Raw genomic sequence first — 15,701 nt, 5'->3', positions numbered from 1 at the left:
ATGCGAAGGACTACCAGTTTGATACACACTTAAATAAATTTCCATAAATAGCCAAGTTGCTCAATTTACCTTTAATAAACAAATCAATATATATATATATATATATATATATATATATATTAAAAAAAAGAGTATTTCTGTCTGTCATTCCGTTGTACATTTTTTTTCTTTTTACGGAAGGTTTTTTTGTAGAGAATAGAAGATGAAAAAAAAACACTTAATTGAACGGTTTAAAAGAGGAGAAAACAAGAAAAAAATGAAAATTAAATTTTGAAACATAGTTTTTCTTCAATTTCGACTCTTTAAAATTCAAAATTCAACCGAAAAAAATGAAGAGATAACTAGCTAATTTGACGGTCTGCTCAAGGTCACCGCACTCGCATGCCGCACTGTCCGCCAATTCCCACGTCTTCATTGATGACCCGAAGCGACCGACCACAGTCCGTAGACGGGTTCGGCGTGGTCTATTGTCGGCGTAACAGGCCGTCTTCTCCGACGGCGCCATCTCCTGGGTCCCAAATGTAGCGGGGGACTTGGGAGGGCCCGGCCGACTCTCACTCCTGCTCATACTTGCCAACCCTACCTATTTTCCCAGGACACTCCCGAATTTCAGTGCCCCTCCCGAAAATCTCTCGGGGCAACCATTCTCCCGAATTTCTCCCGATTTCCACCCAGACAACAATATTGGGGGCGTGCCTTAAAGACCCTGCCTTTAGTGTCCTATACAACCTGTCGTCACGTCTGCTTTTTCCTTCACACAAACAGTGTGCCGGCCCAATCGGATAAAAATGTACTGATTTTAAACACACAAGCAAATGCAAGACATACTTGATCAACAGCCATACAGGTCACACTGAGGGTGGCCGTACAAACAACTTTAACACTGTTACAAATATGCGCCATACTGTGAACCCACACCAAACCCACACAAGAATTACAAACACTTTTCAGGAGAACATCCAAACCGTAACACAACATAAACACAACAGAACAAATACCCAAAAGCCCTTGCAGCACCAACTCTTCTGGGACGCTACAATATACACCCCCCGCTACCACCAATCCTCCACCCCCATATTACTACTGACTGCTCCACTGTTTATAAGACAACATTTTGTCAATATGTTATGTAGACATTAGAAATGCGCGGATAGGCAATTATATCATCCGCATCCACATCACCAAAGTCGTCATCCACCCGCCATCCACCCGAACCAACATTTTATCAGGACCGTACCCGCCCACTGAAATATATCAGACGTCGACCGCCTTTACCACTCACAGAGCTATTTAAACCTGTTTCACAGAGTAATGAAGACAATTGGAGCCGCTAACGTTCTCGCGACTATCCAATAGCGTTCATCCTGATGACAAGAATATGGGCGTGCTGTGAAGCCATTGCCTTAGAAACCTTCAACAACATGTACACACCGATTGTTGGTCTGGCAACATGTTGTGTGCAGCTTCCTCAATCACATGTACAAGATTGAAAGACATACTGGGTGATACAGAGTACACTGATGGTTGTGATACAAACAACTTTAACACTCACTAATATGCGCCACGCTGTGAAGCCACACAATACAAGATTGACAAACACATTTCAGGAGAACATCCTCACAGTAACACAACATAAACGCAACACAACAAATACCCATAATCCTTTGTATCCGTGACAATTCCTGAATATATTTTACACCCCCGCGCCCCCAACCCTGCCCACGTTACCGACGCACTCTGCTAGCGGGGTGTATAAAATAGTCAGGAAGGGTCATGAATACAAAGGATAATGGGTATTTTTTGTGTTGCGTTTATGTTGTGTTACTGTGAGGATGTTCTCCCGAAATGTGTTTGTCGTTCTTAATTGGTGTGGCTTCACAGCGTGGCACATATTACTAAGAGTGTTAAAAATGTTTATATCACAACCATTAGTGTACTCTGTGTCACCCAGTATGCCTTGCAGTCGTGTGCGTTTTGCCTCGGAAGCCACACACAACATGATGCTGGACTGACAATCAGATTGTACATGCTGTAGAAGGCGACAGAGCTAAAGGCTTCATAGCACGCCCTAATACTTATTTTCTGGGTGACTGCCGGCAGTCATTCAGGAGAATAATAGCGTCTCCTATTGTCTTCTTTGCTTTATGACACGGGCCTTAAATGGCTCTTTGAATGGCAAAGGATACCGATCCCAGGACCATGTATATCAAATATTTCCGGATGGTTAAGCCGCCACCCGCCTGAATCTAATTAAAATCTATTTTTTCATCATGTCAACCGCCCGACCCGCGGATGAGAACGCAAACCGCGCATCTCTAGTAGACATACAATGTATGTTTATTTTTATGTATAGGTTTGTACATGTATCTACTGACCCAACAATAGTTTTCCATATTCTTCTGCTATACATATACATGACACTGCGGTGACATTTATGTACTATTATGTAGAATGTTAACTAAACTTCAATGCGTTTTGTGTTGGCATGCGTGTGCAAACAAATAAATACAAATCCCCTGTACTTGTGTGCACATTATGTGTTACATGAGTGTAGGTTCGTCTTCTGGTGTTCTTAATTTATGCTCTCAGGGGAAATGTTGTGACCTTTTCTCAGCCCGCCCGTCACCCTCTAACAACAACAGTCGCCCTCTTAAACCTCCCGACTTGCTCACCCGTGACATTCTAATCTACTTAAGGAAGGAAAAGGGAGGAAGGAGGGTTTTTGCCGCAAGTGCTTTTGCTTCTTCGTTGTCACCTTCGTAGCTGAAGTCATGGTACTGTGACTGTCATTAGTCCCATGGTGTTCACACTGTTGTCCTTCTGGAGCAACCTGTCCTTGCTCACACCTGTGTCAGTCACCTAACACGTCCTGTGTACTTGTGTGTCCGCAGATTTGCGGCGAATGACGGCAGGGTTCATGGGCATGGCCGTGGCCATCATTTTGTTCGGTTGGGTCATCGGCGTGCTAGGCTGCTGCTGGGACCGGGGACTCATGCAGTATGTGGCCGGACTGCTTTTCCTGATGGGAGGTGAGTCAGCAAACACACAAGGGGGAAAAATCATACAGTATAAAATTGGAAATTTCGCAAAAATATATATAATTTTTACTGTATTGTATAATGGGGCGGTATAGCTCGGTTGGTAGAGGGTTGCAGGTTCGATCCCTGCTTCCGCCATCATAGTCACTGCCGTTGTGTCCTTGTGCAAGACACTTTACCCACCTGCTCCCAGTGCCACCCACACTGGTTTAAATGTAACTTAGATTTTGGGTTTCACTATGTAAAGCGCTTTGAGTCACTAGAGAAAAAGCGCTATATAAATATAATTCACTTCACTATAATGTAGGGCAGCACGGTGGTGCAGTGCTTACTGCTTGTGCATCACACAGTGAAAAGGTTCTGGGTTTGATTCTCAAGCTCGGGATCTTTCTGTGTGGAGTTTGCATGTTCTCCCTGTGACTGCGTGGGTTCCCTCCGGGTACTCCGGCTTCCTCCCACCTCCAAAGACATGCACCTGGGGATAGGCTGATTGACAACACTAAATTGGCCCTAGTTTGCGAATGTGAATGTGTGACTTGTCCAGGGTGTACCCCGCCTTACGCCCGGGTGCAGCTGGGATAGGCTCCGGCACCCCCCATGACCGCAAGAGGAACAAGCGGCAGGAAATGGTTGGATGGATGTATAATGTAAATAAATAATACAACATGAACTAATATAAAATACATATATAATACATTATATATTACTCTAACAAATTATTTAAATAATATATGTAATTATGTTCTAATAATTTAATAAATGTATTGGGTTTTTTGGGTTTTTTTTTTAATGATTTGATTTGAATTATTTTTAAATTATTATTTAATTATGTTTTAAATTACATTCCATGTTTTATATATATTTTTAGAGGATTTATTTTGTGATTTAAGATGGTAATTTAAAAAATATACATAATTAGTTTGACTGACACTGTGCTAATGTCCTAATTTATGTAATTAACTAAAAAAATATTAATTATAACATTTTAATTATTTTTCCATAATATTTTTACATTTTTTTAAATACTTGTATTGTTTGTATTTTATAAGAAATACAGAAAATCTTTCCGTGTGGAGTTTTCATGTTCCCCCCGTGAGTTCTCTTTGGGTATACCGGCTTCCTCCCACCTCCAAAAACATGCACATGGGGATAGGCTGATTGGCAACACTAAATTGGCCCGAGTTTGTGAATGTGAGTGTGACTAGTCCAGGGTGTACCCCACCTTACGCCCGGGTGCAGCTTGGATAGGCTCCGGCACCCCAATGATTTGATGGAAATGATTTGTACATTAATATTTAATCCTGTTTTAAATTACATTCCAAATATACACATATATTTTTGAGAGGATTTATTTTTTTGATTTAAGATGGTAATTTAAAAAATATACATAATTAGTTTGACTGACGCTGTACTAATGTCCTGGCGTCCCACTGGATGTGAATTCTCCCTGCCCACTGGGTGTGAGTTTTCCTTGCACTTTTGTGGGTTCTTCCGAGGATGTCGTAGTCGTAATGGTTTGTACAGTCCTTTGAGACAATTGTGATTTAGGGCTAAATAAATAAACATTGATTGATTGATTGAATTACATTTTTTCTTCATAATATGTTTTTTAAATACTTTTATTTTCTGTATTTTATAAGAAATAAAAAACATGTTATCTGGTATGTTCATTTTAAGAATATATGGAATAATAACTCTGTTCTTTTATTGTATTTATTTCATTAATTGTAATGTCTTTATTTATATCATCACACATAGTAGTTTAAAATGATTTCTTTTGAATCACTTTAGAAATAAAAAATGTTGTTTATTTATTATCAATTATCAGTCCTGAATTGCTGCGCAAAGAATGCTGCAGTTGTGCTAAAAACTAATATCATTCATATCATAATTAGCAAATTAGTGTATTAATAGGTAATCTATAAGTAAATACGGACAACGTGGCGCAGTTGAGAGCGTGGCCGTGCCAGCAACTTGTGGGTTCCTGTTCAATCCCCACCTTCTACCAACTTTGTCACGTCCGTTGTGTCCTGAGCAAGACACTTCACCCTTGCTCCTGATGGGTCGTGGTTAAGGCCTTGCATGGCAGCTCCCTCCATCAGTGTGTGAATGTGTGTGTGAATGGGTGAATGTGGAAGTAGTGTCAAAGCGCTTTGAGTACCTTAAAGGTAGAAAAGCGCTATACAAGTATAACCCATTTACCATTTATACAGTAAATAGGTATAACTGGATTTTTTTTGGGGGGGGGGGGGGGGGGGGGGTGCGCCTGTGTGTGTAAAGCATCTGAATTTTGATGAAAATTGCTATATAAAATTAAGAAATTATAATAATTATTAAATGTTTTATTATTCCTGTGTATGTATAAGAAAACAAATAAAAGCTTGTTTCCTTCCTCAGGTGTTAGATCAGACGCCGCAGGTTTTGCCACCAAATGATCGCATTAGAGTTACTGCTCGCTGGCTTGTCTCTCATGGTCGCGTGTGATCTGTTACTGCAGGCACCTTCTGCATCATCTCCCTTTGCACCTGTGTCGCCGGCATCAACTTTGAACTCTCACGCTACCCTCGCTATCTGTACGGCCTGCCAGACGACATCGGCCACGGGTACGGCTGGTCCATGTTCTGCGCCTGGGGAGGACTGGGCCTCACCCTCATCGCCGGCTTCTTCTGCACGCTGGCGCCCTCCGTGCAGCCCATACCGCGCTCCACCTGCCCCAAGTCCCGACAGGAGAACGGCACCGTGTGCTAAATACCGAAAACCGGCAACAAAAAGAGGAAAAACGACTGTTCCATTTGTCCATCCATCAATTTATCGCCAATCTCCCCAGATGTTTTCTTTTTATTTCTGTGTTTTGGGTGTTTGAAAATCTGCTATATTGAAAAAAAATATGAGAAAAACTGGCAAACTACGGAAATATATTAAGAAAAATACCAAGTTGTGCTTGTTTTTATTGTTGTGAGGTTGCTACAGCCTGGAAAAAGGAAAGGACACCTGAGCTTGAAACAAAACTGTAAAGATGGACAATGGACCGGGAAGTCTGTCTCTGAACTGCTGCTCTCATGTGACTATAAACTATGGACTGCAGAACTCTAAAAGGAGGATGGAAGTTCCTTGTGGATATTTCTTCAGTTAGGAATGGACCTGACTTCTGAAGCCCTTCCTAACTTCGGGACAAGTAGACCAGAAGGATATCTTGGACCTAAGTTGTTGTATCATACTGTACAGAATATTCCGGAGACAACCAGGAAGCGTCATCTCAGCCTCTTTTAGGTGCATTCGATCCCATTTTTTTTTTAAATCAAATTAACTTCCTTTATAATGAAGCCATTGACATTGTTAGAGCAAGTTTTCCCATTCTAGTCCTAGCTGTAAATGTACGTATGAAGTGTGTTTGTGTGTGATGCAAGGGTTTATTCTGGAGAGAAAAAAATATATAAAAATAGCCCAACATTTTGGGTGTGGCAAGATTTGATAATGGAGAGATGCAGTATCCTGTTTAATGCAAATGAGTCACCTGGCCAATAAAATGTTAAATAATTCAGCTTTCAGTGGAAGAATGGATTCAGATAATGATAATTTTGCTTTCACTAGAACAAGGAAATAGTTTAGTATCAAAGCACAAGATGTTTTAATGAAGGCACTTCATTTTTCGCTCATCGCTTAGTCAACACTTCTTCTCCTGAACCACAAAAAAAAAAAAGTATCAAAACAGGCACTGTACTGTGTTTCCTTTGCAATTATTATTAGTTGACCCCCCAAAAACAAGGGGACTCAGAAATGCTTGGTTGGTAAAAAAAAAAAAAAGAAGAAGAAGAAGCAACATTAAATGTTAAAATCAAGGCTGCCATCAACAAAAATGTATTTTTGAATGAAACGGGCGAAATGTATCCACTCATTTAAAGTATTTGACATGACGTTATAGATTTACAAGAACAGGAAAAAGAAATGTTTATCATCTTAAACATATTTTTCACCGGAGGAACTTTACCCCAGAACCTGAAACTGGGCGCCTTTTAAAAAGGGGTGTCCCAATCTAATATCAGCAACAACAAAAAAAACAAGAATCGGAAAATATCGTCTTGCGTTTAACAGCTCTGATACAAGCAGTCCTGCAGTGTGTTTATGTAGTGGAAAGGTCCGAAACTTAACTGCAAACAAAGTGGTTTTAGCACAAAAGTTTTATTTACCAAATATCAAAAGTACAGGTTGGATTTAATTGCCCATATGCAGACAGACATCGTCCTTCAGGGGAAAACAGAATCAAACAAAAAAATGCAAATCATTTTTCTTCTCTTGGTCCATGGCTTTTTTATATGACTCCTCATGGGTCGAGGTCGGGTTGTTTTTGCCACACCTGGCATCAACATAATCGTGGATCTCCTAGTCATAACAAATACTCATAACATTTCTTAGAATGGTCATAGTGCTCACAAACTGAACTTTACCTTACATTTTGTTTCCCAGTGATTCAGAAATAGGCTTTTAAATAGACCTTCTTTTTCGGACTTTAAACAGACACAAATAAGGTATAAATTAATCACAATAAAGTCAGAAATTCCATTACATTTACATGTGCAAAGATAGTCTGACAGTTCATAACTAATGTCCTCCGGGAAGCACACAAGCTTGGTCTTTTCTTCTATTTTGCTGAAGTCATTTACAAAAGGTAAACAAGGTAGGCTACAGGCTACTGGGAGTTAACAGCTACACAACAGCTAAGCACACATTAGCATAAGAGCTAGACATTTGTATTAAGTGCCATTCATTGACAATATTGCTATTTGTCAATATAAACAAGGTTAACATAATTATAGTAGTGTATCAATTACTGATACAAATTCCCCTAGGCAGAAGCGCATTAGAAAGTATCCAGTAACAAACGTGTCCGCTTCATTCAACTTAAACAATCACTCTCCATAAGGCTGTCATAAGGTTATTTCTTATTGGTACCATTTTTCTCTGAGTAATTTCACTTGAGCAAGCCTTTTCTAACATTCTACACTATAAAATAATAGTTTGTACTATGATTTGTGCTGGTATCATATTAATAACGGTATCGGCCAAAACTCTAGGCCCTAATTTCGGTATTATATCGGAAGTGAGAAAGTTGCATCAGGACAGGCTTACTTTTTATGTATCTCAAATATAATGGCTCAGAGGAAGCTTGTTAACTCCAGGAACTAAATTTACCAGTACTTGAAGTTAGCTAAAAACTAATAAACAAGATCTTAAGGATACCAGTTTTCTGTTTTATGGGGAAACAAAATTATTTGTATTTGTATTTGATTTAAAATGATTTATTTATGCTGGTACAACATTTTGAATACAATTGCATTTATATAAGAAAAAGTAAAATAATTATTAGTAAAAAAACATTAAAATAGTTCTATAAACACATTAAAAATGGATGAGACCCTAAACAAATTGAGATAAATTAGCATTTTTAATGATATATAAAATAATGAGAATATATTCGTAAAACAGTAACTTATACAGTTATCATTAAAATAATTTATTAGATCAATTATTTATCTAATTTGTTGAGGGACCACTTCAGTATCACATTCATGGACAAGCGTTTCCCTGGCCTCAGTACAAGGAACACCTTTAAATTGACCCTGTTTATATCGACGACCCATCTGTCTCGACCAACTCATCAAGACTCGGTCCATGGTGTCCACTTACTGTTAATAAAAAGTGCCTGCTAAATCAATGTGGATTTCCAATCTGTGTATGTCGAAATGTGTTCTTCAAATCAGGTTTGTAGTAGTTTCAAAATTAGTGCTGTCAATTTTTTAAATGTGTCTTATCACATATTTCATTTTGATTACTCATGATCAATCACAGTAAATAACTGTTTTTTAAATAGATTTTCATACATATTTCAGTACTTGAATGCGTCATTTTGTCCTTCAAAACTTGGGGACAATATTATTTAGATTTTTTGGGTATATTTTCCGGCCGTGCAATGAGGTTGCAACTTGTCCAGGGTGTACCCCGCCTTCTGCTCGATTGTAGCGGAGATAGGCACCAGCGCCCCCCACAACCCTAAAGGGAATAAGCAGTAGAAAAAATGGATGGATGGATGGGATATTTTCCAGAAAAAATGTTAATCCTATTTTACCATTTTTGATCCTAAATTGGGAATTTTAGATCATAAAAAAATACTAAATAAAATATTAATATTAACACTACATTAGTATTGGCCACTAGATGAGACCAAACCAATCAGAGCGAACTGTTCAGTATCGTGGCCACTGATTGGCCCAGTCTCAAGCACAGCATTAGTTCATTGTATTAAAAGAGTGTAAACATGACTAAAGGAAGTAGGGGTCTGAATCTTTGGGCACCTAAAGATTCGGTCCGATTCTGATTCCTGTGATGACGATTCGATTAAGAATCGATTCTCGATTTAACATAATTCCAGGTTCAAACCAATTCTCGCAATGTATCATTTAGATTACAGGCTAAAAAAGCTCATTCGGGTTGCATGGAGATGGGCTACAAACATATTTTAAAAATTGTTTCTAATAATAAAAAATAAAAAAATCGACTTACAATTGGGAGTATTAAGAATTTCGATTCGGATGTGAATCGATTTTTTTCGGCACTCAGAATGTCTAGAGGGTTCTCATAATGTTAAAAAAGCATATATTTATACATACATACATACATATATATATATATATATATATATATATATATATATATATATATATATATGTACATATACATGTTTTGCTCCTGGCTCCAGCTATGAAAATACTGATATATAATTGATAACTTTTACTTTGCAGAAATACATTAATCGCGGTCATGTTCAGGACAAATTAACAGTAAGAAATGAGGGACAACTGTATTTTAAAGTACAATTTGCCAGTTAGGACACCAGTGGGAGTCTCCTCACTCATCTTTGCACTGACGCATGCATTGATCTGATAGCTCACCGTAAAGCAACCTGCGTCACTTTAAGGCAACCATCTGCGGTTAATGTAAAGGAGCATGTGCGCTCAATATAAATTGTGATTAATCAGTGTTTTTTTATTTTTTTTTTACGATGAATGCCTCCATTTTTTTGTTAATGTGTGTAACTTTGACAGCTATAGTCAAAATCAATAAAGCAGGCATAGGACTAAAGGTATTTTCTTCTTTTGCAACCCCAAATTTGTGGTCATGTCTTAAGGCATTATACAGTAAGTCTGTCAACTTAAATGGGTTCTTCTGCAACACTCGGTTCTTGGAAACCACAAAATAGGCGAATTTGGTTCATGTCTGCAAGATGGAATGCGGTTTTTGAGGATATTTTTTGTACATTCATTCAGGCTCTGTGCAATGTTCTTTTGCGTTTGTTGCGAAGGAAATTAAGCATGAAATGACTTAAACACAACTAGACATCAAGGGCTGTGCTGCTTAAATTTGACAAAGGGAAAAATGCAAGCACACATTCAGCACTGAACAGGAAAAACCCATTAAAAGGACAAAGGGTGTGAGGATAGCATTTAGAAAAATAAAAGCACAACACTGAAAGTAAAGGTTTGATTAAAGCATCAGTGTAGCCAAAATGGAGAATCATGCAGATATGTATTTATGTTTACAAAACTGCAAACTGTATATCCGTTCAAAAGCACAAAGGTATGAGACCATATCCCTGGAAATGATCAAAAACGCATTTTCCAACATTATCCGAGGCACCTGAAAGCCTCAAAGCATCAGATATGTTTTGAATAATAACAGTGATACTGCAACTTCCATTGTGAACAGAAGCAAACCTGAACATCAGTAAAGTGTGTGTTAAGTAAAAAAAAAAGTACAATAGGATTTAACAACAACGACAACAAAAAAGGAAATGTTCAACTGAATGTAAAAATCACGACAGAATAAATATCATCTGTGTGTTTACAAACGCTGTCTGTTGTCCATGTCAATGAGAAGTGTTTGATCCCTTTTACAAATATATGAACGGTTCATCATATTTTTAACAAAGAGATAAACAGATTATCAGCAAGGTTACTAAATTATTGATTTATGTTTGACTGGGTGAAATAAGTATTGCTTATTGAGCCAGCAGTGGTAACTAATAACTTAATTAACATGAAAAATCACAAGTTGAAAGGAAACTATGTTTATGATTGGAATCTCATGTCAGACTTAAACATGTTTACAATATATTCTCTCATTAAAGCTGAAAATAAACAATCAGATATTTATTTTCTTTCTTTTTTTTTTGTCCTGTCCAGCTACTTAGGCAAATAATATTGTTGATGTAGATGCCTGTATCGGCTGTACAAATGTACTTTACAGAAGAGAAGTTTGGGATACTTCTCTTGTTGTCGTATTTTTATTTGACTTTATTAAATAGATTTACATTAATAGGGGAAATTGCGGGGACAAAAGGGGGATAGGACAGACAGACAACTACAACAACGATGACAGAGCAGCATCAGCAAATATGATATGTACAAATATGATACAAAAAGGGGTACCAAAGAAGCAGTTAGTGAAATAAATATTGATAACACAGAAATGACAATGAACAATATTACACTACAAATGGAGCAATACAAATACCAATAGAAATAGCACTCTTGATAATGAATAATAACAATAATTACCTCTATAACTAACAATACAATTGTTTCACATGCAACAATACATATATGTAATAATAACTTCAATTACAAAAGAAAGCAGATAAATGGAGGAGAAGAAAAACAAGCACACTGTATTAACCTTGTAGATTGTTATAGTAATAATAGGTTAAGCTTTGTCAGTGTGCCATGTGTTACCCAGTTTCCCCAAGGGCAACAATGTTAATTTATGTTTGATAATACCTGATTATTTGCATGAGTGTATGGATGCATATGTGCTTGTATATGTACAGTATGTGTATATGTATGTTTGTACAGTGAATGTGTGGATGTATGCATCGTGAGTGTGTATGTACGTTTGTATGTACTGTAGTTGGGGATAGGTTGATTGGCAACACTAAATTGGCGCTAGTGTGTGAATGTGAGTGTGAATGTTGTCTGTCTGTCTGTGTTGGCCCTGTGATGAGGTGGCGACTTGTCCAGGGTGTACCCCGCCTCCCGCCCGATTGTAGCTCAGATAGGCACCAGCGCCCCCCGCCGCCCTAAAGGAAAATAAGCGGTAGAAATGGATGGATGAATGAGTCAGACTGCCAAAAAATATGATGAACATTTCCAAGCATTTCCAGGCGCTTCACCCAAAATTCAAGCATTTTTCAAACCTTGAAAACACAACATTAAAATCCAAGCATTTTCAAAGTTTTTAAGCAACCGTACGAACTCTGAATCCTATCCATGAAGTAATTCAGTCAATCAAAGTAGAACAAGCCAAGGTCGCCATGATCATGTGGCCCCCACTAGTAGTTGTGGCGCTTTAACAACCACATAAAGTGTGTATGTCAGCGACCTCTACATGTGTCTTCTTGAGCTGGGTTACTTTGTGTGCAGGATCTCAGTCCATTAGCAAAGTGTGAGTCCGATACTTTTACTCCAATGCTTTACATTTACCAGGTTACACCTGCTGTGACACAAAAAGAGCAATTATAATTTTTTTAGTCTTCATCAAGAAATATGCCATACGGTACACATGCAGAGATGCCACAGATGACTGACACCACCTAATTAATCTGTTGCCAATTGCACCCTTATACGAGTATGACTAAGCTGTGTAGCTGTAATCATTCTGAGCTGGGCCTAATGAGGTTCTGCAGACAGGCGGGCTCACGAGGACCACAGCTTTTCTTGTTACCATGGCTCTATGAATAATAAATAGGAATTGACAGCATGATTGCTGGTTGACTCACTAATCCCCACAGTTAGCTTTCTGTGAAATGTGCTAAGGAAATTCTGTGAAAAGCACTCGTTTCTTGTTTATATAGATTGTTCACATGTTCAAGTGGACGCTACGTCAAGGAACACTGTGCACCCTTGCATATTTCTTATATTCTTTTCTGATCTTTGCAGGCGGGCTGTCATTAACAACGCCACATCCCAGATATTCAAACAAGTGGTAGTGGTCCCATGTTTCATTTATGAAGCCTACCGAATCCATCTTAACCCAGCAATCCAATGACACCCCATCAGTGGGTGGAATCGTTTACTGTACTTCCAAATTACAGTCTGATGTTGTTAGCAGCTGACACATGACGTGTTAAAGAGCTTATTGCATCGACTATCTTCTCACCCTGGAACGAATTCTGCTTTAAGTGAGAAAACATTCAGGCTTACATACACAGTACCTGTCATCATGGTCGTCTTGTGAGGGTGGAGGGATAAATATCGATAGAAACAATAGCCAGGGCAGTGTCTGCATCAAAGCTATACTTCTTGGGGACGGCGTGGTGCGGTTGGGAGAGTGGCCGTGCCAGCAACCTGAGGGTTCCTGGTTCAATCCCCACCTTCTACCAACCTCGTCACGTCTGTTGAGTCCTTGAGAAGGACACTTCACCCTTGCTCCTGATGGTTCGTGGTTAGGGCCTTGCATGGCAGCTCCCGCCATCAGTGTGTGAATGTATGTGTGTATGGGTGAATGTGGAAATAGTGTCAAAGCGCTTTGAGTACCTTGAAGGTAGAAAAGCGCTATATATTCTTGTATTTTGGTTTGTTGTTAATGTTCTTACACTTTTGATATTTTTGATACTTGATAGTACAGTACAGTAAACTGTGAAGGCATTCTCCCCTTGCTCTGTCAGCCCGCTATGACAGTATTTTTCAACCACATGTGCCCTGTGTGCCGTGGGATATCGTCTGGCGAGCCGTGAGAAATAATGCAACTTTACCTAATTGGTCCAAAACGTATTATTCGCAAATCAATATTTAGAATCTGCGAATAATGTGCCGTTATCTAGTGTGCTGTATAGATTTCGGCAGGGTAACCATGTAATACTCCATATCTGTAGGTGGCAGAAGGTAGTTCATTACTTTGTGGAAGTCGGAACACGTTGTGGTTTGTGGTGACCCCAAAATGCAGAGCACAGCGGTAGAGAGTGTGCAGGTAAAAAGGTATGTTACGCTTAAAGTCAACGTGAATGACTGCTCGCTGACTGCTCTTGTTGCAAAAAAGCTAAGTATCGTTCTATCTGTGTGATTTTAACTGTTTTGCAGCTTTATTTACAACTTATCGAACATATTTAATAGTTCAATTTAACTTGCAAATCACCCGATCTCTGTCTCACCACTTCGCCCTCAGCTAGCTAGCTGCTAAGCTAACGAGGCTAGCGGAGAAAGGCAGCGCCGGTCTGAAGGAAGCTTCTCCCCCGCCACCGTGACCACCACTTCCCGAAGACAGCTGGCACTCCACTCGGCGACGGAAAGTTTCTGTGAGTATGGCTTCCTGCGCTTCGTGCACTTTACTCATGGATAGGTTGGCTTTGCTAGAGAGCCGTGTCCGCCAGTTAGAGCAGTGTAATTTCGTAACTTTAGATGTTGCGGACACATCTGCTAGCGTTAGCTGTAGCGAGCTAACTAGCCCAGCTTGTAGCAGCCCTAAGCGGCCTACAAGCTACGGTGTACCGGTTGAGACGCATAATAGATTTAGCCCTTTAGCTAGTCCTACACCCCAGTCTACCGGGCACCACACTTTAGTTATAGGGGACTCCATCACCCGAAACATAAAGCTTAGCAAACCAGCCACAATTAAGTGTATTCCCGGGGGCAGAGCACCTGACATTGAAGCTAATCTTAGGGAGCTAACTCGCAACAGGTCTAGTAAGCACGTACGGCAGGCTAACCGCACCACTAGTTATGCGAATATAGTAATGCACGTTGGCTCCAATGACGTTAGGATGAGACAATCAGAGATTACAAAGAGAAACATAGCCAGGGCTTGTAATCTCGCCAGAAAGATGTCCAGGCATCGAGTAATTGTCTCTGGCCCCCTGCCTGGGAGAGGCAATGATGAGAGATATAGCAGATTAGTCTCTCTTAACAGGTGGCTGGATAGCTTCTGCAGACAACAGGGATTTACGTTTATTGATAATTGGCCCTCTTTCTGGGGCAAACCTGGCTTGCTGAGGAGAGACGGCCTTCACCCTAACCAGGAAGGCGCTATCCTCTTGTCTCGGAACATAGACTTCGCATTGAGCCACATTTGACTAACTGCACTAGAGCAAGCCCGGTCACAGGCAATTACAGAGCCTGCTAGCCTGGGTATGGAGTCAGTTAAGTTAGAACTAGCCAGCGCCAGGCTGGATGATCCCTGTACACATAGCAATTTTCGTAGAATAATACACAACTCACAAAATGTTTTTTCTACTGTGTCTATGACTTCGTCAGAGTTAGTCATGCGTTCTACTGAGGTGGCAAATTATGATGCGTTCAGTTTATCGCAGCGCCAAGTAGACAATCTGAAAATTCCCGTCATATCAATTCCTAGATATGGTCGTAATTATTTTAAGTACACTGCGCATAATAAACGCAACATTATTAATATTGCTACTACGGATAATTTTATCAACAACTCCTTAAAACAGCCCACTACCTATAATATGGGCTTTCTAAACATCAGATCTTTGTCTCCCAAAACGTTATTAGTCAATGAGGTCATTAGAGACAACAACCTTAACGTCATCGGTCTTAGCGAAACCTGGCTTAAACCAGACGACTTTTTTGCGATAAATGAGGCATCCCCTCCTAACTA

The 15,701-nt window shown here is 39.4% G+C and overlaps 1 protein-coding gene across 1 annotated transcript in view; it reads left to right on the top strand.

Annotated features, from left to right (window-relative positions):
• The window catches only part of tmem178bb (transmembrane protein 178Bb), a 212,251-nt gene extending 201,102 nt beyond the window's left edge, over window positions 1-11,149 (top strand). The window contains exons 4-5 of the mRNA XM_061913235.1: window positions 2,892-3,029; window positions 5,536-11,149. Of these exons, the coding sequence (XP_061769219.1) occupies window positions 2,892-3,029; window positions 5,536-5,786 (389 nt within the window). The 3' untranslated portion in view covers window positions 5,787-11,149. The remainder of the gene's footprint in view (window positions 1-2,891; window positions 3,030-5,535) is intronic.
• The last annotated feature ends 4,552 nt before the right edge of the window (window positions 11,150-15,701 follow it).

This window comes from Nerophis ophidion, linkage group LG10, assembly GCF_033978795.1.
Source record: "Nerophis ophidion isolate RoL-2023_Sa linkage group LG10, RoL_Noph_v1.0, whole genome shotgun sequence".
NCBI classification, from domain to species: Eukaryota; Metazoa; Chordata; class Actinopteri; order Syngnathiformes; family Syngnathidae; genus Nerophis; species Nerophis ophidion.
The sequence above is the reverse complement of the archived record's forward strand: the minus strand, read 5'-3'. Positions and strand labels throughout refer to the sequence as shown.